A 23,547-nucleotide genomic window follows, 5' to 3' on the forward strand; every position below is an offset into this window, starting at 1 on the left:
ATTACTAGACAATCATAACAAACGTTACAAAATTAAAAAAAAAACATCAAATTTTTTATATAAAGTTTTGGTTATTATTTTGCACTGGTAACTAGTTTGTATTTATAACATTTTTACTAAGCTGTAATACTGCGGCGCAGAGCTACACGCTAAATCAACTTGCAGTCCAAGCGCGGAAGTTGTGGCACTTTGGTGGTGATTGTGGCGCGTTCAACTTGTGCACGTTGTTGCGTGAATTTTGTCCGTCAACAGATTCCACAAACGGTCAGTTTGCGTTTCAATGACAGTTGATTCTGCAGGAAGATCGGCAGGGCTGCGTACCAAAGTGCTGAAGCAGTGATCATCATAGCCAAACTAAATGGAAGCCGGAGGAGGTGAGGTTGTGACTGAGGTTCCGAGTTCGCTGAAAAAGCTTGTCCGGCTCGCGATACGCGGTTTCTACAGCACGGAGCATGTAATCGTCGTCGACATGCTCATCCGTAATCCCTGCGTCAAAGAGGACGACCTGGCGGACCTCCTAAAGCTGGAAAAGAAGCAGCTTCGCGCGGTCGTCGCTCAGCTCAAGAGTGATCGCTTCGTCAAGGTCCGTTTACGGATGGAGACAGGTAGCGACGGCAAAGCCACTCGGCAAAACTATTACTACATAAACTACAAAGTGTTCGTGAACGTCGTAAAGTACAAGCTCGACCACATGCGGCGCAAGATCGAGACTGAGGAGCGCGACTCCACGAGTCGCGCGTCTTTTCGCTGCACGGGCTGCTCGAAAACCTTCACGGACCTAGAAGCGGACCGCTTGCTCGACTTCGCCAGCGGGCAGTTCCGGTGCAGTTACTGCAGCGAGCCGGTCGAAGAGGACCAGGCGGCCCTGCCGCGACAGGACTCCCGCCTTCTGCTGGCCCGCTTCAACGACCAGATACAACCGCTGTACACGCTTCTGCGAGAGCTCGACGATGTTCGGCTCGCACCGCAGTTGCTCGAGCCTGAGCCGACGGACCTCACCGCGGTGTTGCAGCAAAGCCGGCGCGCAGGCGGCCGAACTAGTCCCACACAGATGCAGGGTTCCAGGGGCAAGGACGGTGCGTGGAGCGGCGACGCCACGCGGCACCAGGGAAACCAGGGCACCAGCATAAGCGTCAGCGTGGGCGAAGCGGCGCCCGCAGCTCCTACTGCACCCCAGCGCGAGACGCCGGTTTGGCTGGCCCGCAGCACTGTTCTGGACACGGCGGCCGCGGTGAGGCCCTATTATACCGCGCAAAAGGTGTTCATACACCCAGCGGCTTCTTACATTGCTAAAGTCTTTACATTGTTAGGCGCAAAGGGACAAGTGCTACAGCAGATACGTATACATACTGTCAGGCAACCACTATGCAACAGGTGTAAAAGGACATCGGAGTGTTGCACATGTCGTGTAAAAGCTGCAGAAGTGTCATTAACATAGTTGGTTCCAATTAATGTAAAATGACCCAGCAGCTCACACGCCAACTTAATGCAACTTTGTTCTAGGATCTGCATTTAAAGGAAGTATCTAGCGTTCTGTCCAGACGGAACGCTCGCAATTGTTAAAGTTTCGTCCAGACGGAACGCAAAATAAAAAAACCAGCCGATTAGCTGCCATTTCTCGTCCTGGGATTTGGTGTAGTGGTTGCGCCGCTGACTACAGTCGTAGTAGTCCTGGGTTCGATTCTCCCAGCCTTCTTTCTTTTCCTTCCCCCCCCCCCCCGTGGCAGTGGCTAGTGTTTTGTAAAGCTATACTTCACGCCTCTTTACAATTCACACGGTGAGAGCAATCGGTCTTGATTTTTACTCTAGCGGCCGAACCGCTCCCGCTCACTGGAGCCAAGGCCGACATAGCCATCGCTAGCTACGCTGGATCTCCTGTAATTATTACCAATGATTAATAATTAACAGTGACTCTGGCTGGTCAGTGAGCAGTTGCGGTTTGGCCGGTTGGGTAAAAATCAAGACCGACTGCTCTCGCTGAAATATGGTAAAGTAGACGTCGGGTGGCGGCTTGGAGATCTGTCTGGATTGAGCTAGAGTTAGTCTGATCATCTGTAATTATTAATAATGATTAATAATTAAGTGATTCTGGCTAGTCAGTGAGCGGAAGCGGTCTGGCCGGTTGGGTAAAAATTAAGAAAGACTGCTCTCAACGCAAGGTGTTTCCCCTGGACGGAACTGTAGTGACAGCTGCCATTCTGTCTGGACGGAATTCAACACTCTTCCCTTCGTGTTTTGTCTGGACGGAACTTTAGCACTTGTTATCGTTCCGTGGACAGAACGCTAGACACAGCCGTATTTAAAAAGCATTCACACTTGCTGTACGCAACCATCATCTATTTTTATGCTCTGGTGCTTCTCGCTTTGCACTAAGCTGTCTTTCTTTACTACGCATTACCTGCAGTAGTGATAACACTGCTATAAATTTCGCCGTGTAGAGCTCCTTCAGCTGACAGAATTGAAACCTTGTGAGTTGTCATGCAAACAGAACCTTTGTGTGTGCAACCTTAAAAATGCATCCATACTTTAAAATGGCCAGATCTATGAAGTTTACAGCAGTTCGATAGCCGTTGGGGCCCGCCGCATGTTGTGATGTGATAGTGCTTCAAAATTCTTGGCATTTATTTTGGGACTCTGGCGAGGTGGGGCGACTGTTGTGATACGAAGCGGACCTCCATCTTCCAGCCTGTCGGCGTGCCCGAGGAAGTGGCTCCGGTCGTCCCCGAAACAGGCTCCCGTCCCCACAGTGCCATCATGGAGACGCTGCTGGCGCACGAAAAGCAGCCCACTGCTCAGCCACCCAAAGACTCCAGCGACTCCGAGGATGGCCTAGGTGACGCACCGTCCTTTTTCTTGTACTTACACAAGGTGGTCTATATAGCCCCCCTGTTTAGCGTAAAGGGGATACAGTTAGGCGCAACGTTACTAGATAGGTTCAGTAGTATAACTCTTTCCATGAGTGGTGCATTGCCACTGTCTTCGTTCTTGGGCGTGCCGCGAGAGGGCAAGATCGCCGCACTTTGCTCTACGAGACCACTGCTGGTCGCATGCAACGATGCCTCTCGCAACGTTTCTCCGGCTTTTGCATTACGTTAGCGTGCGGTGCAGTGATGAAGGTATTTATGAAGACTTCCAAAGCCCATCAGGTTCTCCGCATCATAGTTTTATCATATCGTAGTTTTTGTGCACTTGCGTCTGCGCCTCGCTAGCAATCAACCATGAGCGTGAACTGTCTGCAGTGAGCTGGTAGCATAGAATGAGCCTCCGTTAATGCTTATTGGAATCGACACTTCCGATTACTATTCACAATAAGTAAACCCCTCTCAGTCAAAGGAGCCAAGTCACAATTGTTATATCTAGACAACCGTTGTGTTTGGAGCTACATGGCTCTAGGGCTTCTAGTAGAGGAAACTGCACAAATTTCTCGGTGTCACCTCTGAAGTATATTGTATTTCTTTGCCACATTTCACACTGACAACATCTACACATTTTCTCAAGAGGCGAATCATTTCTAATTGAAATTAATGAATCAGTGAATTGACAAAATTGCCCCAGCTTACATGTGCAATGAGCATAAAGTTTTTCAGTGATTTACCGGTTTTAGCAGTAAACTTTACGGATAAATACATGCAAGATTTTCTATTTACACTGAACTTCGTATGTATTTTGCGCAATTAAAATGCATAGGACACAGCGGCATGCTATGGTGCCTACCGTAACTTAGCTTGTGCGCAGACTTCACCTACACATTCAAAACACATTCTCTCTGGACATATCGGGAACAGAAATGCATGTGTCAAATAAGATTTAATGATATGTGCGCATAATTCCTTGGCATGAACTTCATGGTGTACCCGCCTAAGGACCTTTTTGATTTGATTTATTGGTTCTTTTCTGCATAAATGCAGAGAAGTCTGATAGAGAAAAGCAAAGAAAGAAAGGCAAAAGGCAGCAAGCCTAACAGAGGCCTTCCCACCAAGCACACTTGGCATGCAGGTACACGTGTACACAGTCAGAACGCGACAAAGAAATTAATTTACAAAATCAGAAGATGTGAAGAAAATTGATGGGCCGACATTGATCTATAAACAGGCACAAACAAAAAAGAAAAATAGAAATATACACTGTATATTGAAAATAAAGGCACGTATAACATCATTTTAATGAAGTCATATTATAAGAAGCACGACGAAAACACAACCTACCACTGAAAAAAACTAGAGTTCATCCATATTAGGTGAACAATAGGCAATGGAACATATTAAGTGCACTGAATCTTTCTGTTATTAGAGCTATAAATGTTTCATTCAAGATCCTCCTTTTGAATTCCAATTGCATCAGATAGATTTATAGATTTAAAAGCAAGGGATATTGTATTCTGTATGTTGTCATCCATAATTTGTTCTCATCTTTGGGATCTTAAGCTGCAGCCTGCCGGCGAATCATATATGAAGATGTTTCAGATACATTTTCAATTATATATAGTTTATTTCTGCATAAGTTCGTTTGATTTTAGCAAGGAGTATTTTCTATAAAGAGGAGTTGTCGGCACACACTCTGGACGGCCTGTATAGCACTCAAATATCCGCAATCAGTTGTTTCACAATTTTATCAATCTGCCATAATTTTTGTTGGTTGTTACCCCCCATACCAAAATGCAATCTTGAACAAAAAAGCGAGTAATACAAATGAAAGTTTTAGCCATAATGGAATCAGCCAACCGACCTAAATAGACCACTTGGTCTTCGGACTTCCTAGATAGACCGTGCATTCATCCTGAGTGAAGCAGGTCAGCGTTGTCTGCCTCAGCGCCCACATCAATTGACTACCATTGCTGAAAAAGCACTAAAAGTGCCTCTCACACGACATCATGCATTCCACACGACCAAGAAGAAACACCGGCGGTGATACCGAGCCGGTTGCGACTGCAGTGCCACAGAGGCGATTGGTGGCGTTTCCGGGCAACGCAGCCCAGTTTTGCAACTGAACCCAATCTAGTAACATTGGTTAGGTGCATGTTCCCTTTCTTTACTGCTTTTATTATGGAACATGATTTATGCTTGGCTCTTGGCAAACATTCATCCGTATGTATGCGCAAGGGGATTCACAAACGGAAGCCGAGAAAGTAAAAAGAATGTGAAAGATGGTGCCATTAGACTCCAAGTTGGCAGACATGTTCCCAACAGTGCGCCGGACATTCCCTAGGTGGCAGCGTTGCACAGGTTCAAAAAATCGGGGAAGCTTGCACTCGCGCGAGACTTTGAATGGCGGAGTTGTTGTAGGTGAGAATTGCTGGACACACAGGTTTCGGTGTCGTGGTTTATTTGCATAGTTGCAGTGCTGGTAATCGGCGTCATATGCATCGAAGAGGTGTCGTCGGCTTCTTCCCACCAAGTGGCGGATGCAAATTTATCATCGGCATTGTAGACATCAACCAGCTCTGTCATCGACTCGAGGCAACGGTGGCGGGATCTGCAAGTCGCCCCGGGAGGAATTGGCACACTCGTAGCCAAGCCTCCAATTATCCGTAATGGCTGCTACGGCAGGCACGGCCTCTCCCAAGCGGGGTGTTTTTTCATCTTTATCATTCGTGAAGTTTTTATTTTTTTACAAGCATGGTAGCGCTCGACGACAGCAGGGAAGGGGGGGGGGGGGTCCTTTTTTTTCCCCCCTCTCTAAAGCCACTGCACAAGCGGAGGAGGCACACGTTCACGAGCGCTTGGCATTTTCCTGCAACAGTGAACCCGCGGCTTGTACAACAGCGCCGCCGTTAAAAATGCTAGCATAGGAGCATCGTAAAGATGTACATTCCACCAGCAAACAGTGTTCCGTTATTTGGTTTCCACATCGTGAAAGTGTGAAACCAGACAAAAACTGCTGTGGAATTAAGGGTCCGGTGTGGTGATGCTTGTGTGCCACTGTAGCGAGTCCAGAAACGGAGTCGGAAGTTTGCATAGTTTGCATATGGTGCGACCTTTGCGGCTGAACCTCACCGCATGGTGCACAAGTGGTTGTTCGCACCCCCTAACAAATTCTCTTAATTAACGAGGCACTTTGTGCGCACTGGCAAGCTTGCATTGGGTGTGGGGGAGATTGTGACAAAAAGTACAGGTAACTATCCATCTGACTTGTCCTCGTACATGACAGGTCGTAATTACCATCAGTGACAAAGGATGAAAATTGTGATGTGCATATGCATACATCACGTCATGGTGATAACGGACAGTCCATACCTCCTGTGCATACTGCGGTGGTTGCATTGTAGTCACGTATCCTTTTTTATGTCAGCTACCCCCCCCCCCCCCCCCTCCCCCCTGAGGCGTATCTTTTGTACACAGAACCTTACATGAAGGAGCAGGAAAATTAAGCTGTGCCCATATTGCAGCCCGCATTAACTCTTTCATTACGGCGGAAAAACAGCCGATTTTGAGTGCCTCCACAAAACTATTTTTTTCTCTTGAGCTAGTGGACACATTTAGCATTGCTATGCATGTAATTGTAGCTTATAGATTGCTTTTACAAACACATACCAGCAGTTTTGTGAAAGGTACAATTACTTACAGTTTATTACTCAAGTAATCAGAAAAAAAATGCACAAAAAAGTATACACGCAACGTATATAGGCGATTGTGATGAGGCTAAAAATTATTTTAGGAATTCTAAGATATACAAATTGTTCCTACATTTCTTGGCTATGATTCAATATATATATCAACGCTGTACACCAAGTTTTGTATTTTTGTGAGCCTAGCGGAACTGACAGCTGTGCCACTCCTCGAAGCCACTCGAGTGTAAGTCAGTCATGCATCCAAGCACACTTTTTTGTGTTCTGACACAAAATCCTTTTCACTTTAGTGGTAAAAAACCAGAAAAAAAATCCAGCGCCCTTGAGAAGTGTCGCGCATTGCTCCGTAGCGGTAATCTGACACGAGTGCCAGGCTATCATAAAGGTGATAATGCGATTTGACGCGGCGCATTTGGCAAAATATCCCTACCGTACGTTGTCCAGACCCTACACAGTAATGTAAAGCCGCAGTCGTCAGATAGGAAGCCTGTTTTGTTTATAAATACAGTGGGACGCCGTTTTCACACAACTTGCCACTACCGCGGGTTCAAATTTCACTCTTGACGCGGTCTCTGCACGCGAAATATCAACAAAACATAATAAAATCGAAAAATCAGTGGTCAATAAATACGCCAGATGGCGTAAGTTGTCCGACAGGCGCCGTTTTTAGCTTTTGCGGGATGTTTGAAATCATCGGACACCGGCGTCCGATGGCCTATGGCGCCGTACTGAAAGAGTTAACTGCACATTGATTTGCGCTCGCTTGCACGCAGAGCCTTTATCAAGGAACCAGGCTGGCATTTGCCGCAGTTCCTATTGCAGCAGGGCAACTAGGAAGGCTGTGGGCAGGAGTCACTGTGCATCACCCGTTTATGCTGCATCATTATGCAGCAGCTGCTAGACCGTTATGAGCAGTAGGCAAAGAAGATTACACTGGGGATCTGTGTCAGTTTTGTCACGGCTAGCAGCGGCTCAAGGCAGCGAAACGAGTGTTGACGTAGTTGTGGTGCAAAGCATCCTCCAGGCTGTGGCACCTATTTTTTCCCCTGTAATTGCGGCCTTCCCATTCACAGGTGGTGTTGCCCCCGAGCCCGTGCGGGACACCACGGCCGTGCAGTCGGAAGGTGAGGAAGAGGATGAGGAGGAGGAAGAGGAGGAGGAGGCCACCCAGGTCATGGTGGAGGGCAAGCCTGTGCCCCTGCAGGACGTCACCGAGGAGATGGTGGCCCGCATGAGCAGCACCGAGAAGGAGGACTACATCCGGCTCCGCCAGGAGCTCTACTCCATGATGTACGAGTGACGGGCAGCGAGGAGAACCACACACTCTTGCTGTTTTAATAATAATAATAATGATAATGACACTGGACACACCACACGTGCAGCCCCTCCCTCTCTTGTGCTCTGTCGACTCAGCGCGTCTCGGCTCGGTGCTTGGGCGGCTTGAAGGTCTTGCTCTTCTTGCCCGTCTGGAAGTTCTTCCAGCTGGACACCCGGTTCTCACGGCTCTCCTGCAAGGGAACCCACCAAAGCACATGTGCGGGTCAGTGAGCCACATGGGGTAGTGATCACTTTTCCTTATAACTTTGCAGGAGTGTGCAGGGGAAATTCAGTGAAACAAACTGCCTGTGTTTTAAGCGAAAGAAGCCTGAATTACTATGTTGGTTGCACATGTAACGCTAAAGGCTATAGTGGTGTCCACACACTTATAGTCACACGACTTGACCAGGAGTTGGATCTTCATGAATGCACTGTGGAGCAAGCCACCCACACAACATACACCGGTGACAGAAATGAAATGTTTGAGGGAGGGGGGTTGCCGCAGGGGCATGCTTCATATTTAAAAAAACCTCACCGCCTTCATTGCAAAGAGTTGCATTTCACATTGCTAGGAACCCTGTTTTGCCACATCAGAGAGTGCAGCCGCATCCAGATGGTAAGCGGCCTTGGAGTGAATGTTGATACCCTGATCCTTTGTTTTGTTCATGTTGGTCCCCAACGATGTTGCTACTTGTGCACTGGCTGTACATTTCTTGCTTTCAAGTTTTCTGCTTTCGTCAAATGAGCAAAATTTGTTTGCAAATTTGTTCCTGTTACAATAAAAACATCGCCTACCAATAAAGGTACAGAAATTAAGAGAATTATCTACTAATGCATAGCATTCTTACGCCGTTTGTCTTGAGTGCAAGTTTTTTCCAGGCAGATTTTTTGGTTTTTCGAAATCCTGTCCAATAAATTATCTCAATTTACGCTATTATAACGATTAGAAGTGGAACTTTCGCGAAATCTACATTATTGTGGAAATGCACGGCATTCCACGGTTCATTTTTCGTAATTTTTTATATATATATAGTATTTTTTTTCTTCCAAATTTCGTTCAACCCATAATCTCTGTTTACGCTATTGTAACGATTACAGGTGGAACCTTTGCGAAATCTCCATTATTGTGGAAATACTATGCGTTATATGGTTTGCCTATTTTCCACAATTTTTATTATTTTTCGTATTTTTTAGTTTTTGCAAAATTTCGACCAATTAACTCCATTTACGTTGTTATAAAGATTAAATTTGGAACTTTCTCAAAATCTGTATTATTGTGGAAATGCAGGGCATTGCACGGTTCGCCATTTTTTATACTTATTTATATTAGTGTTTCAAAATTTCGTTCGACCAATTATCTTCATTTAGGCTACTGCAACAATTAAAGGTAGAACTTTAGCGACATCTGCATTATTGTGGAAATGCAGGGTGTTGCACGTTTTGCCATTTTCGGTAATTTTATATTTTTCTTGTTTTTTTTTTTTTTAATATTTTTTCAAAATTACGTGCAACCAGTCATCTCCATTTACGCCATTATAGGTGGAACTTTGCGGTATCTGCATTGTGGAAATGCAGGGCGATACACGGTCCTGGCTGTGGGGGTACTCGGCAAAGAATGCTACGCATTAAAAACAATTACCTCAGATGCAACCTCCACAACACGCACTCCAGATTTATGAAGTAGACATTGGCATTGGTAGTTGCTACACACTAATGGTTTCACGTTTTGTGCAGTCAAGTCTGTTGCATTCAATTAAATAACGAACTATAACACGAGGCAGGACATCACATTTCAGTACAAGCAAGTCCATCCTCACTGGGCTGTTTTAGACTGCTGCATAATGCATAAAGTAGCCTGACTGGAGACTACAAAGAGTTTTCAAAAAACAATTTATATGTTACTCAGCGAAGGCAAGATAACCGCTGGTCATTAAGGGTAACAGAGTGGATCCCTAGAGAAGGCAAGCATTGCAGGGGGCGGCAGAAAGTTAGATGGGCAGATGAGATTAAGAAGTTTGCGGGGATAAATTGGTCACAGTTGGCACAGGACCGAGGTAATTGGAGAATAATGGGAGAGGCCTTTGCCCTGCAGTGGGCGTAGATAGGCTGGTGGTGATGATGATGATGATGTTACTCAGCATAATAAAACTTAACTTCGTCACCCCAGTGTACAAACCAGCGGTAATTTGTTTGAGTATATTCGCACTAAAAATTGTTTCGTGGCTGTATTTTTGAACTACCGCACAGCCTCTAAATAGGCAGAGCCATTCATAAAACTTGTACCGCTAATTGTCTATAATAGTGGATGAGATAAGACTGACCATTGTTATGGGGGTTCTTAGCACTCAAACACGGTACAATTTGTTTTAAAGTACACGCAAAAATTAAGAGTTGCACCCATTTTCAGAGACTATAAGCTTTCCATAGAAGTCCATGTAATTTTATAGTTGAAAGGATATCAGCTTCACTAGAAACTGTTCACAACAGGTAAGTGAAACATTACTGCTTAAAGGTCATCGTAGTAGCAAAAGATAGTGGCATTTGTTTCAAAACACCCTCTGGTACGAGTTGAAAGCAGGTTTATCAATACCAGATGCAGAACAAAGCATCGGCTTAGTAAAAATCAGGAGGGGGGGGGGGGGCCTCGCTGGATTACCTATGGTCACATGTCATTCCAAAAGCTTAAAGGGCCATCAAGACATTTAAGTTCCAGAACTAGCCTTTGCTAAACTTTACCAATTCCATCACACAAAGAAGCTTTTTCGCCACAAAAAGAAAACTATTGAAAACACTAAATGTTGTGCCAGACAACGTTAGCAGTCAATAAGGGCAATACTAAAAACAGGGTTGCCAGTGTGGTGACTGCATATTAGCATGCTAGAAGCCCCAGTACGATTGCACAGTCAAGTTCCTTGCTGATGGCTTTCGTCAACAGCTGCCTGGAAGTTTGCACTAAAATTGGGGCCGGTGTTATTGGGCCGGTGCAGTCTTTTGGATGAACGAGACCTGTACTTTGTCTGCACAACCCCTTCGGGCGAAACTTCCCAGGAAGCAGCACAAGCGCGTCCAACGCACCTCATAGTTCTTGTGCCATTCTTTCTCCTGCTGTGCTTTCTCTTGCTCCCGTATTTCAGCCTCCCTTTTTCGTTTCCTGCAAAGAGAAGACAGGGTTGGCAAACGAGGGCCACACACTGTAATGAAAGGATAACTACCAACCCAATCATTAAGCTGTTGCACAACAGCAGCACAAACAGTGCAAAATTATTCTAGGCAAATGCCATTCATAAGCACTGTGCAAAGCGCAGTGAGGGTTGCACACGAATGATCCAAGAAAAGTGGCTGATAGGATCCACTGCTATGAAGTGCGTGCGGGTGATGACCCGTCAGCTTCGCCATACAGCGATATACCTGTGGATGACAACTTGGCTGTCACATGCATGGTCTCATGAACGAGCACGATTTTATATAAAACCTCACAGATGTACTGAGAAATCTACAGAACAATTGCGGCAAACTAGTCCGATATTCGCTTGAAAAATTATGCCTTTATTCCAGGGTGTCGAACCAGAATTGAAGCGAACACTGGAACTGAACCAGTATTTTTGCCGGAACTGAACCCGAACCGTTATTTTTTAGCACACTGAACCCCAACTGGAACTTAACCGGAAAAAGAAATAACGGTTACCGATTCATGCCAAAACGGTTCGACCCTCCATTGTTGATATTGCACAGTCAATGCAATTCAGGCCTTTTTTTTCTTTCAGTACCATCAACTTCGTACCCACTCCCGTACTTTCCCCTCCAGACAATCGAACACTATCACGCTCTATGTAACAACAACAGGGGAAATGAATGAGCACCAATGTAGCAATGGTCTATTGCTGCTGGAAGCGCGAGCGTAGTGCAAGTTGACCAAACGAAATGTCATTCTCAGCAGCTTGCAGGGGATATAAAACCACTTGGCCCTTCCCTAGCTGCGACTTTATTGGAGCAATCAGGCTGGATGAGTGCTCCACTGCGCAACAGCGAAAGCCCACACCCAATGTGTGCAAACTTTTTGCATTTCAAAATATGTGTATAAAAGGTCCGACACCTGCAAACTGTTAATACTTGACAACTGTGACCGCAGGAGCTGCTCAATGGCTAACCTGTTTGCTGCTAACCACAAGTGGCCTCGATCTCCCTTCCGCACGACCGTTTTTTTGTAGAGGAAAATCGAGGACGTCGGTGTGTCAAGATTTTGATCCACGTTTAATATTAGCAGCTGGTTAAAATAAGTTTGCCGGCCTGCAACATATGCTGCGCCTCTGAACAGAGATATAGCACCGGGCATCAAATGCGCCAGTTTTTTTTTTTTAATGTGTTTACACAGAAAACAACAAAAAAGAAAAGGCGAATAACGTTGTTTTAAAATATTACGCAAGAAGTAAGTAAAACCGAATAAGTAAAAAAAAGCACCAAAATGTGAATATTCCTCTACACTTTTCTTTGCCCTGCCTTTCACAACCAAATGTGTCATCAATGCGAAGAAAGTGAGTTCTGTGGTCAGTTTTTTGCCTTTCACAACCAAACCTGTCATCAATGCGAAGAAAGTGAGTTCCATGGTCAGTTTCTGAGGACAGTACAGTGGACAAGTACCGTTTTTTACAGATACAAATAACAGATATGTCAGGAAAAACTGTTAAGGTGCGCACTTAATCCCTTGGCAAGAAATTACAGCCCTCGACCTTGTCTTGGAAGCAGAAACAGTAATAAAGCAGATGACACGAGCAGAAAGGCAGCAGTACCTCACACTGCCCCATTCGCCCAGCGATTATCTTTTGTGCTTGTTCTGCAGTTTTTTCTCTTTCAAATCTGCTTTTTTTTCGAAGGTGCACTTGTACTGACTGCCCAACTCGCTACATTACTCCTACTGCTACTCATTCCGGAGGGGAGTACTGCTGTGGACAAATTAAAGAGCGACTACCCAAAAAAGTCCCATCTCATGTTCCGCGTGTCAAATTTCCCTTTCATTTTGTAACAGCATAATCTTTTATAAGATTCCGCAACGTAGCACACGGAACGATGGCCAGGGGCCAGGCAGTACGATGTAATGCACACACCCAGTATAGCTATCGCCAAAGGAATTGCAGTGGTATGAGCAATAATGCAGTGACCGAGCATTAACTAAAGCATACTTTTAACAAAAGTGTGGCTAACACATTCGATAAGGTGACAGCTAACAAATTATTCAAAGTGACCAAATATTCTAATTCAACGGTAGTGTTAATGTGCCTGTTGGATTTTTCTGTTTTGTTACAAATATATAAAATGTGCGCCATCGGTATTAAGCACTGGTATTTGAACGCACCAGTACGCAGGCCTAAATATGAGGTTTCAAAGATAGCGTGATGGCTGATTCCATAGCGACGATTGCGATTTAAAAAAGGGAAAGGGAGAAAATATATCCCACCATCATACCTCTTGGCGGTGGCTTTTTAAAAGTCACTAGGACAACATAAAGTCTGGGCGAGAAAGTAGGACGTAAATCGTCGCCATTTCATCTGTTTTTCTAATATCTCGTATTTGTTTAAAGTTTGCTTTGCAATTGTGCCACTGCCCTTGGGGAACAGCAGCATTTTGAATTTTTATTTGGATTTTTATTTGACTTGTTTTAAACTACTAAATGTTTTTTTTTTTTTTTTTTAATTTCAGTGATAACTCAACTTATCGAACCGGTTCAAGTTCCCAAATTGGTTCGTGAACCGGTTCGGTACGTGATTTTGTCGAACCAGAACTGAACCAGAATGAAATGATTTCGCCTGAACCAGAACCGTAACCGAACTGGGTTTTTTTTTTGGGTTCAACACACTGCTTTATTCAATCCCCAGTGGTTGGCAGCTCAGTAACTTCCCTTTTTGCCCCAGCGGAAGCTTTCAGTGCACAATACCTTGACTCAACTAAAATGCAAATTTTCAGAAAACCTCTCGCTAGCAGCTGTTGCTGAAAAAAATTGCTTCGGAGGGGCAAGAAAACAACTACTGCCATGCAGGCCGGTAAGCCAACTTCTTCACACTAACGGCATAGGCAGTGGTTAGTCATCTTAACATCATGGGATGCACATGCTCACAACTCCTGAGCAGCTTGTGCAGTACGACACGATGTGAGGGCAATGTAAAATTAACGAGTAAACTGCGAACAAGGTTGGCCTGTATCCTCTGGTGCGCCAACAAATGAGCGGGTGCGTTGCTGTGCAAGGCTAAACGCAAGAGATGCGGGAGGCCCCGGAGAACTTGCCTCTCCTCTTGGTCCTTGTCTTCCTGCTGCCGTCGCTTGCGCTCCATGTCTGCAAACAGCTTGGTGGTCAGCACGTAGACCGCATGCTTGTACTGCAGCAGAGCACCAGAAGGCACATGTCACCCCTCTCTCCCGTCTAAGACGGTCCCGTGAAAGTTGGCCAGACATCATAGGAGAAGCACGGAACCATGGTGTTTAAAGGGTAGAGGAATCTCGTGCCACGATTACATGAATAGATGAAGTTATCAGTTCGTAGCTTGTCCTAGCACTAAAATGGGAGAAGAAATGTCACAAGAAAGATAACCTTGCCTGAAATGCATAGCACGTAGCAACTAAACAAGCCACTACAAAAACATCATCAGAAGCGTAACACTTTTTCAAAGCACATTAGAGATAGCAAACTTCTTATTTCTCTGTGGAAATACTGTTTAAAAGAAAAAAAGAAAATTGTAGGTGCAACCAAAATATTAACCCCTGACAACAAGATCAGCTGTTAGGGCTCACTGAACTTGATACTTATCACAACTAGTTTCCAAACGACTTATTTCCTCACTCTCGCTGGGTTCCAAACTGCAAATTCAACCTACACTCGCATTCTACTTGTACCCAAATGCAATATACTGCGCCACACTTTCTACATGCACACGTTGTGAGCGCATTTGCTCACCAGCAGGACTGCCTCTGGCGGAGGACGGGCTCACCTTTTCGGGGTCGTCTTCGTCGACTTTGTCGCCCTTGCCCGCCTTGCGCTGCTTCTTGCGCTTCTCCTCGATCTGCGCACGTCAGTCGTCGAGGGAAAGGGGAGAGACCAGCACTCGCTGCTGCAATCCACCGCGAGGGAGGCGGCTCACGCAGCCCCCACGATACCCACCATGAGGTCCGTGCGTCCCTTGGCCTCCTCGATCACCTCCAGGGCCCGCTGCCGCTGCTCCTCATCCTCCAGGCTCTTGTGCGCCTTGTTGATCACTGCAACAGCCACCACCAACACTCCATCACACACCACTCCGTCAGCACAACGCGGGGAAGGGGGGGAAGGGGTGGGGGGGAGCAAAAAAAAAAACGAACACCAGCTTCCCTCTACAGACAAAGCTCTACAAAAGAGAAATATGGGAAGCAACATAATGAAATACCCTCGGAAATTTCTGATCAGTGCATTTCGGAACTGTGCATTCAGAATCAGTGCAGCAGAAACTTGAAATTGCATCGTTCCTTCGATGAATGCCCAGCAAAAGTGCAACTGATTTTTAATGCAACAAAGCATGGTGCAAGCAATGACCGGGAAGATTGACTTCACTGCACCTCTGGATTCCCTCTTCCCAGTTCAGTATTCAAAATACTACCACATAGCCACCCCTACTCTGAGCCCCGCATGATAAACTGCTGGCTGCTACTGTAGCAGGGCTTGTAACAGGCGACACAATAGGAGTCACTGGATGGCAGTTCATGAAGTATGAGCCGCAAGAAATCTGCAGGCGCACAAGCCTCGCAGAACTTGTGCAGCATATACTGCCTTCTCATCTTCACTGGCTTGCTATTTTCATAGCCTATCGCTGTCACCGGTTCTTATCCGGAAGACAATCGCAAGTCTGACCCGAGGATGCAGCGATTGCAACCAAATACTACTATCGAATACGCTGTAAAGAACGGAGGTAGCCTGAAAGCAGTGAAGAGGCGTCTTGGCGCGGGGAAAAATCAGATGTATGCACTTAAAGATAAGCAAGGCAATGGCATCACAAATAGGGATAAAATAGTCACAGTGGCCGAGGAGTTCTATAGGGACCAGTACAGTAGCCGGGACATCCAGGATAATGCCGAACGAGAAAGTAGTTCAGAGGAGATAGACATCCCACCAGTAACGACCGAAGAAGTAAGGAAGGCTTTGAAAGAAATGAAAGGGGGCAAAGCACCTGGTGAGGATCAGATAACAGCAGACCTCTTGAAGGATGGCGGAGAAGTAGTACTTGAAAAACTGGCAAACCTGTATACGCTGTGCCTAATGACCGCAAGTGTACCGGAATCTTGGAAGAACGCGAACATCACCCTAATCCATAAGAAAGGCGACATGAAACACTTGAAAAATTACAGGCCGATCAGCTTACTGTCAGTCGTCTACAAGGTACTTACCAAGGTAATCGCTAACAGAATTTCTGAAACCTTAGATTTCAGTCAACCTAAAGAACAAGCAGGGTTCTGTAAAGGTTATTCAACAATGGACCATACTCACACGATCAATCAGGTGATAGAGAAGTGCGCTGAGTATACTGAACCCCTATATATAGCCTTCATAGATTATGAGGAAGCATTTGACTCGGTCGAAACCCTAGCAGTCATTCAGGCATTACGGAATCAGGGGGTAGATGAGCATTATGTAAGAATACTAGAGGATATCTACAATGGGTCCACAGCTACCATCATCCTCCATAAGGAGAGCAGTAAAATACCTATAAGGAAGGGTGTCAGACAAGGAGTCTCTCCAATGTTATTCACAGCATGTTTACAAGAAGTATTCAGAACGTTGGATTGGGAACAGGTGGGAGTAAGGGTTAATGGAGAATACCTCAGTAACCTCAGATTTGCTGATGACGTTGCCTTGCTAAGTAACTTGGGGGACGAATTGCAAAGCATGCTTTCCGCACTGGACGAACAGAGTAGAACCGTGGGCCTGAAAATTAATATGCAGAAAACCAAAGTAATAATAAATAACCTCGGGACAGCACATCAGTTTGAGATAGGTGGCGAGGCAGTGGAAGTGGTACGCGAATATATCTACTTAGGCCAAGTTGTGACCCCAGATCCCAACCATGAGGCAGAGATAATTAGAAGGACAAGAATGGGGTGGGGTGCATATGGCAGACATTCTCAGATAATGAATAGCAGCCTACCATTGTCGCTGAAGAAGAAAGTGTATGACAGCTGCATCTTACCGGTACTTACCTACGGGGCAGAAACCTGGAGGCTCACTAAGAGGGTTCAACTTAAATTGAGAACGACTCAGCGTGCAATGGAGCGGAAAATGATAGGTGTAACATTAAGGGATAAGAAGAGAGCGGAGTCGGTCAGGGAACAAACACGTGTTAGGACATATTAGTAGAGATTAAGAAAAATAAATGGACGTGGGCAGGGCATGTAATGCGAAGGCAAGATAACCGCTGGTCATTAAAGGAGCCATGAAGAGAAAATGCAAGTTGGTTTTATTCGAAAGATTTCGTGTTTTATAGTGCCCCAAGCGCTTGTCCGGATATAAACGATGCTTTATTCACTGAGAAATTAAACAATTTAAGTTAAAATTTTGATTTTCCCGCTAAATCGTTTGTCTTCGGGGTCTGCAATGACATCACAGGAACCGACCGCTCTGCAGCCTAGACTCCCTTCATTCACGCATCCGCCGTACAGGGTAGAGACACGTATACGCTGGCGCCGCCATTTTGGGTTGCTCGCTCGCTGCCAAAGCAAGTCATTGTGTCAAAAACGCGCTAAAATTATCACCGCAACGCGGTTTACTGAAGACATTTGAATCATATTGTCTGTTTCGCGTTGCTAGGTCTCGTGGGAAACGAAAAGAATAACGCGTTGAGCCCGTTCGCCCAATTGCGGCGGCACGGGACCGTTCAAAGGTTGTCTCCACCCTGTACAGCGGTGTTGGTTTGTTCCCACGTTTCTTTACGTTACCCGAACCTAGATGGCGCCACCATACCGTGGCAAGCGTTTGGTTTGTTTTTGCCCGCATTTAAACTTGGCTTGTTTTTGTTCTGGGAGAAAATATTCGTTCCCTGAAACAGTGCTCGCTCGACAAATGGGGTCACGTAAGACACCGTTGCTTGCGTCAATCGGCCAGTGTCGTCTGAGACAACCCCAAGCCCCGTAGTGCTGTGCAGCTAAACCAAGCATGCTGTGCTCAGTACGAACAGCAGAACGCATCAGTACTTCTATGTTTACACGTGCTTTTGTAACTTCCACTGTTTGTCCCATCATTCTTATTGCTTTGTAAAAAATGTGCCCTAAATTTAAGCGCAAATCGCTCGTTCGTCTAGTTGCGTCTGCTTCTGCCAGCCTCCGCCAATCGCAGAGCTTAGCTCATGTGACATCATAGGTTCTGTTGCGGGAAATGAGCTGGTGGGTCGCATGACCATTCCCGTTTTTCCTAATTATGTAGCTTATTTGAGCGAAGTTTACGTTAAAAGTGGTGTCAGTATGATTCTAACGAGACAATCTTTTGAATGAACCAAACTTGTGTTTTCTCTTCATGGCTCCTTTAAGGGTAACAGAGTGGATCCCTAGAGAAGGCAAGCGTTGCAGGGGGTGGCAGAAAGTTAGATGGGCAGATGAGATCAAGAAGTTTGCGGGGATAAATTGGTCACAGTTGGCACAGGACCGGGGTAATTGGAGAATAATGGGAGAAGCCTTTGCCCTGCAGTGGGCGTAGATAGGCTGATGATGATGATGACTACTATGCCATGCATAACAGTAGTAAAGAAATTTCTGCACGCTCTTTTATTTGTTTGGTTGCATCAGAATGCTACTTTTCCGCTTACCGTCTAAACCAATTGTGTAAATGGCATGCTTGCTACTTCAAAGGACGATAAAAGTACGAGCTGCAAAGATTGTTTAATTACCTTCCCAAATTAAGCTCTAGAATGCGTAGACGCATTCTAAAATGGGGTTGTCAGGTTTTATGATAAATTTACTCGTATTTTTAAATGTGAAAAAAAACATCCTCCTTACTGATCTGCCGACATCGGCAACCATGACAGACTGGCAAGCTCACATAGCTAACTTTAGCAACTTGCTGCCATGTTTAACTTGTGCACTAAGACTAAATAGTTGGTATTAGTCCCAAAATTTGTAAAAAGTGAGAATATCGAAGGGCGAGCTAGCATTATTAAGCATTGCAAACCACTGTGAGGTCATTACAGTAGTTGGCATGGTGGTCACAAACAGCGCAAGGTATTCTCTCTCTCCTCCTACCTATTACAGATAACTAAGGCAGTGGACTTCTCCTGAATGCCCGAATAAAGGATCCCATAGGGTAAACTGTTCCACGCAGCTACAAACCGAAACAAGACTTAAGCTAATCCCTTTCGGTGTCCTTTAAGCTATGGCAAGGTGCATCAAATGAATGAAGACATCGCATACAATGCCTCACAGATCAATGTGCCTTACGAGCTTAGTACATCCACCTAGCTTAAAGACAGTGCCTTGCTTCAAGGCACTCGTTCCATGAAAATTGCTCCAGGGATCCTAATACTTTGTTGGAAGGTGAAGGTACAGGCAATGTGCTTTTGAATACAACACCCAGCCTTAGCCAGCCTCGATGGAGAAGAACCAGCCCAATGTTTCAGCCGTGCCAACTCAGCTCGCAATGGATAACAGGGCCTGCGCTCGCACCAAATCCTGTGCACAAATTATGAAGTACGAAAGATGGTGTACCAAGATGTTTTAGTGAAAGCAAAAAGTGTACCAGGAAGACTGCCTAATTCACAGTGACAACGGAAGCCACAGCCAAAGTTGGCCAAACTAATAATGCCAGCAACGCACCGTCGAAGGCCTTCTGTGCGCGCTCCCGGTCCTCGGGGTTCTTGTCTGGATGCACCAGGATGGAAAGCTGCGTGCGAACAAAGGAAAGCAAGACAGATGACGCCTGCCCGACACGCATGACAGTGGCGCTCACGTTACCCTTCGGTACTGTTTCTTGACATCCTCGATGGGTGCCTCGGGGCTGATCTGCAACACCTGCGCAGGAAGAAAAGGGGTGGCAACAAAAGACAGCATTAACATGACGCAATATTGTCCAGGCACTGCGAATCATGCGGAACCCTTAACGTCCCATAAATTCCTTGTGTGGCCTCAAATAAATTACAACTGCCTGGCAACAAAAATTTGGCAAAAAGATTGCATACATCTCATAAATCTCATCTGAACAAGTCCAGATGAGTATTACACCAAAACTTACCAGCCTTTCAAATTAGCACTTACTGGGCCCAGTGTGTAATGGGAAACATTTGAAGAATCTGTTTACCGAAACTGCCATATCATTGGGCCTGTTCGATTTTCCACTTCTAGGTGCCCGGGGCTGCCTGCGGGCTGCCAGAGGCGAGAGCCGGTCATTCGTTTTTCTCGGGCAGCCCGAAACGTCACTTCCGGCGGCGCCAGAACGTCTTCGATTTTTCTGGGTCAGCAACTTCTGGCTCCCCGCAAGCTACCAGAGCCGCCCGGGCGTTCGTGGTCTGGCGGCGAGCGGGCACCGATCTGGCAGATAGCAGACGACGCTGCTAGCAGACGACAAAAGGAGAGCGGCACGGCCAGTTTTAAAATAAAATTGCGAATATTTTTCGTTATTTCGGATTTAATTGTTTGGAGTTTATTTATTTGATCTGAAAAATCACTTTCGCGCACATTTCAGTTGATTTTTCTTATTGCAACACCCGTTTTTTTGAACGAGAAGTGAGATGACATATGATTCGCCCCTAAACGGTCATTTGCGGTGCGTCTTCTGGCTGACATGGAGGGCCTATTTCAGCTCGCGTGGACGAGGACGGCGCCGCAATTCTAGATGAAGGCATGTCTCTGTTTATTACTTCATGTAAGGGGTTCTAAGCGAGTACATTCGTTGTCCGCGCGCAATGAATGAAAGTTTTTTTATTCCTTCAGAAATGAAAAAAGCTCTCCCGCAGCACTTTGCATAGTCGGCACTGCCAGGAAAGCCGGCGAACACGTCGATGAACACTATAGTCCGCATTGTAGATCCCCTGGAGTACGATGGAGTAAAACTTCTTTCGATTGTAGTAACTCCCTTCGGACTCCGAGGGTCTAGAAATGCGGCACCCATAAATCGCGCCGATCATGTACGGCAGTCCTCCGCTTCCTCGACGAACGAGTGTGGAACGCCCGCTTGTTTAGCTCCAGTACTGCTCAGTCGATCGGGCCAGAATATTTCCCGCCCGCTGATAGAAATAAACAAATCAGATGACTCGGTAGACTGCGGCGTGAACAGATGACTCGCTCACGTCGAATTCGCGATCATGTACATGGTACACTGTGTACCGATGTACGACAGCGCAATCAGAACTGTCTTCTGGGCAGGCATTTCGGGGCGTCCTCACAGGCCTTCGGGGTAGCATTCGGAGTTTTGAAATTCGGCGACCAGGGTTGCCACTGTACGTCGCGACAGGCGAAACAGTCTCCTGAACTCGAACTCAAGGTAGGTCGGCCCAACGTTCTCCACGTAGAGGGGTACGCGGTGCCGTTCTTCCCGCTGAACCATTGGGAGGATGACGCACACATTGAAAACGTCGGCTTCGCAATCGTACTCTTCATCTTAAAGATGACGGCGGTCCGCAAACAACGAGTAGGGGAGAGCAGCGAGCGCACTTCTAGCGTCGCCCGACATTGTGCCGCTGAAACTGAGCAGACGACCGAAAAAAAGTTGCTCCGCAGCGCTCGTCGCAGCTAGGCTCGGTCCCGGCTTCCGGTGTACCCCGAAGCGCTTGAACAACGTAATCATGACGCAACATCCTGCCCGAGACCAAGCTTCTGGCAGCCCACGGGCTGCCAGAACGCCCGTAAATCGAACAGGCCCATTGATGATCACATCGTGTAAGAAGAGGCAGCGCTTTTTACAGTCTTTCTTGTCCGGGAATAGTGCTTTCCAAGTCAAATTGCAAGACACATGCAGGATTCAAATCCTTTTACACCGAAAGTATCAAAGTGAGTGCTTCCGCTTGTGGAGCCCACAGCCTACCACATATTTGGTGTAGGCAAATAGCACAGTTCTAGGTGAACATTCTCAAACGAGTAAAGCACTGGGAGTTTAGTTGCATTTAGTTCACATATTCACATAATGCATAATTTTGCACAGGCATTACGCGGTAATGTGACAACCAAGTTCCTACTAGGTAAGCTTGCACACTTGCAGGTAAATGTTTACATTGGAAATATGTCACCACGGTAGTCTGCACTGTGCGTGCTACTACTTTGCAGCATCACAACATTCAGCGTGGTGTAGGCGACGCGAGCCCATTACGTCACATTACTCTCACACCTGGTGGTGAGCTCGCTGTTTCCTCCTCACCACTTTTTTTTTTTTTTTGCAGTGCATCCGCTCACCCCAAACGTTCTCACTTAAACTTGGACATGCGGGTGGACAGATGTCATTGAGAATCGTTGGCTGTACGAGGCAAACTGAACACGTTAAACAAAAGAGACGCTACTTACTTATGAACACAAATGTCAGATCTCTACACAGGTGTCAGCAACCAAAAAGCCCGTGAAACTCTGAGAAACACACGCAGGAAAAGTTTAGTGAAGGTTGTAGCATCAACATTCTGGTAATATAAATGTAAGCTTAGGTTTCACAAACGGGAACTTGTGGGCTAGAGTGATGATTTACGCACGACAGCGTGTGCTATGTGTCTTTCAAAAATTGAAGCAGTATTTCTAAGCCCTCACCGTCGACAGCAACCTAGAAATACCGCAACATACCAGTTTCTCGGAATAATGCGCAGTAGCTCAATTAAATGAGCGATTGCCTTGGCAAAATGCGAGTATCCGAGGTATGACCTAACGTGAACTATTCTGGATCATGTTCAGAAAATAATGCGTAGAAGTACTATCAATTTAGTCATTCCTTTAAGAATCTGCACGCTTAAAAAGTAAAAAACGAGAACGTAGAGAGTGCCATAAACTGAGCTGCGTATCGATGTCGTGCGCTTAGTCATCTGCGTATGCACCACAATTGGAGGAATTAGCAAAGTAATTTTAATTTTGTGGATTTCGCGGGTTTCGTCGTTTGTCTGCCAGTAATACGCGAGATGTTTTCACTGAGTTGAACCAACGCTGCCTGGCTGAACACACTACACAGTTCAGAATTAGAATCGGCAGCTACTCACCTCGAAGGGGTTTAGGTTGAAATAGGTCGATCCGGGCCTGAGAAGACGGTCGATCTGCTGCTTGGGCGTCAGCACAGAATCACGCTTTTCAATCTCCTTCACCTACGCAAGTGAAAGACACGTAATATTTCAATGAACGAAAGGATACCCATTGTAGGTGCTCGGTGAGATATCCCCGCGAGCTCACGCACAGCGTCAAAAGGTTTAGAGTTAAATTAACATATATCTTCAATAGGGTATCAATCGCACAGTTGTTTCCTGAGTAATGTAAAGCGCTTACCTCTGAGAAAAAGGACTGCAATACACTGTCATCCACGCGTTTAGGTTCACTCGATGTTTCCGCAGCAGGAGCCGCCATGTTGTACACAACCAATGGCTAGGAGAGCGATTCAAGCCGACTGAAACTGCCGTTTATTAGGCACGTAGTCGTTGTATTCATCCGAAATTGCTTATTTTGAGGTCTTACGTCATGAATAATTTTGTTACACGTGCCGCTCCAATATT

General features: G+C 45.9%; 2 protein-coding genes across 2 annotated transcripts; one reads left to right on the forward strand and one right to left on the reverse strand.

The window, feature by feature from the left end:
* Window positions 1–102: 102 nt before the first annotated feature.
* Window positions 103–7,938, forward strand: Tfiiealpha (transcription factor IIEalpha). The gene is made up of 3 exons (XM_077683034.1): window positions 103–1,231; window positions 2,686–2,833; window positions 7,639–7,938. Exons 1-3 carry the CDS (start codon window positions 359–361, stop codon window positions 7,863–7,865), a joined length of 1,248 nt encoding a protein of 415 aa, XP_077539160.1. The 5' UTR covers window positions 103–358; the 3' UTR covers window positions 7,866–7,938.
* LOC144151882 (dnaJ homolog subfamily C member 8) lies at window positions 7,877–23,526 on the reverse strand. The gene is made up of 9 exons (XM_077683043.1): window positions 23,324–23,526; window positions 23,044–23,145; window positions 19,832–19,888; window positions 19,694–19,760; window positions 15,030–15,124; window positions 14,860–14,931; window positions 14,159–14,250; window positions 10,958–11,033; window positions 7,877–8,073 (listed from the first exon to the last, which is right to left on the reverse strand). Exons 1-9 carry the CDS (start codon window positions 23,399–23,401, stop codon window positions 7,975–7,977), a joined length of 738 nt encoding a protein of 245 aa, XP_077539169.1. The 5' UTR covers window positions 23,402–23,526; the 3' UTR covers window positions 7,877–7,974.
* Window positions 23,527–23,547: the final 21 nt, after the last annotated feature.

The sequence above is a fragment of the Haemaphysalis longicornis genome, unplaced genomic scaffold (genome assembly GCF_048455015.1).
Source record: "Haemaphysalis longicornis isolate Haplotype H1 unplaced genomic scaffold, Haemaphysalis longicornis Haplotype H1 scaffold_9, whole genome shotgun sequence".
In the NCBI taxonomy this organism is placed as follows: Eukaryota; Metazoa; Arthropoda; class Arachnida; order Ixodida; family Ixodidae; genus Haemaphysalis; species Haemaphysalis longicornis.

Excerpts from the sequence above, each read along its gene's own strand:
- Tfiiealpha (XM_077683034.1), top strand. The coding sequence starts at position 359 with ATGGAAGCCGGAGGAGGTGAGGTTGTGACTGAGGTTCCGAGTTCGCTG. Across the intron at positions 1,232-2,685 it reads TTCTGGACACGGCGGCCGCG|CCTGTCGGCGTGCCCGAGGA; the intron begins GTGAGGCCCTAT and ends TCCATCTTCCAG. Across the intron at positions 2,834-7,638 it reads CGACTCCGAGGATGGCCTAG|GTGGTGTTGCCCCCGAGCCC; the intron begins GTGACGCACCGT and ends TCCCATTCACAG.
- LOC144151882 (XM_077683043.1), bottom strand. The coding sequence starts at position 23,401 with ATGGCGGCTCCTGCTGCGGAAACATCGAGTGAACCTAAACGCGTGGAT. Across the intron at positions 23,146-23,323 it reads TGCAGTCCTTTTTCTCAGAG|GTGAAGGAGATTGAAAAGCG; the intron begins GTAAGCGCTTTA and ends TCACTTGCGTAG. Across the intron at positions 19,761-19,831 it reads TCAAGAAACAGTACCGAAGG|CTTTCCATCCTGGTGCATCC; the intron begins GTAACGTGAGCG and ends GTTCGCACGCAG.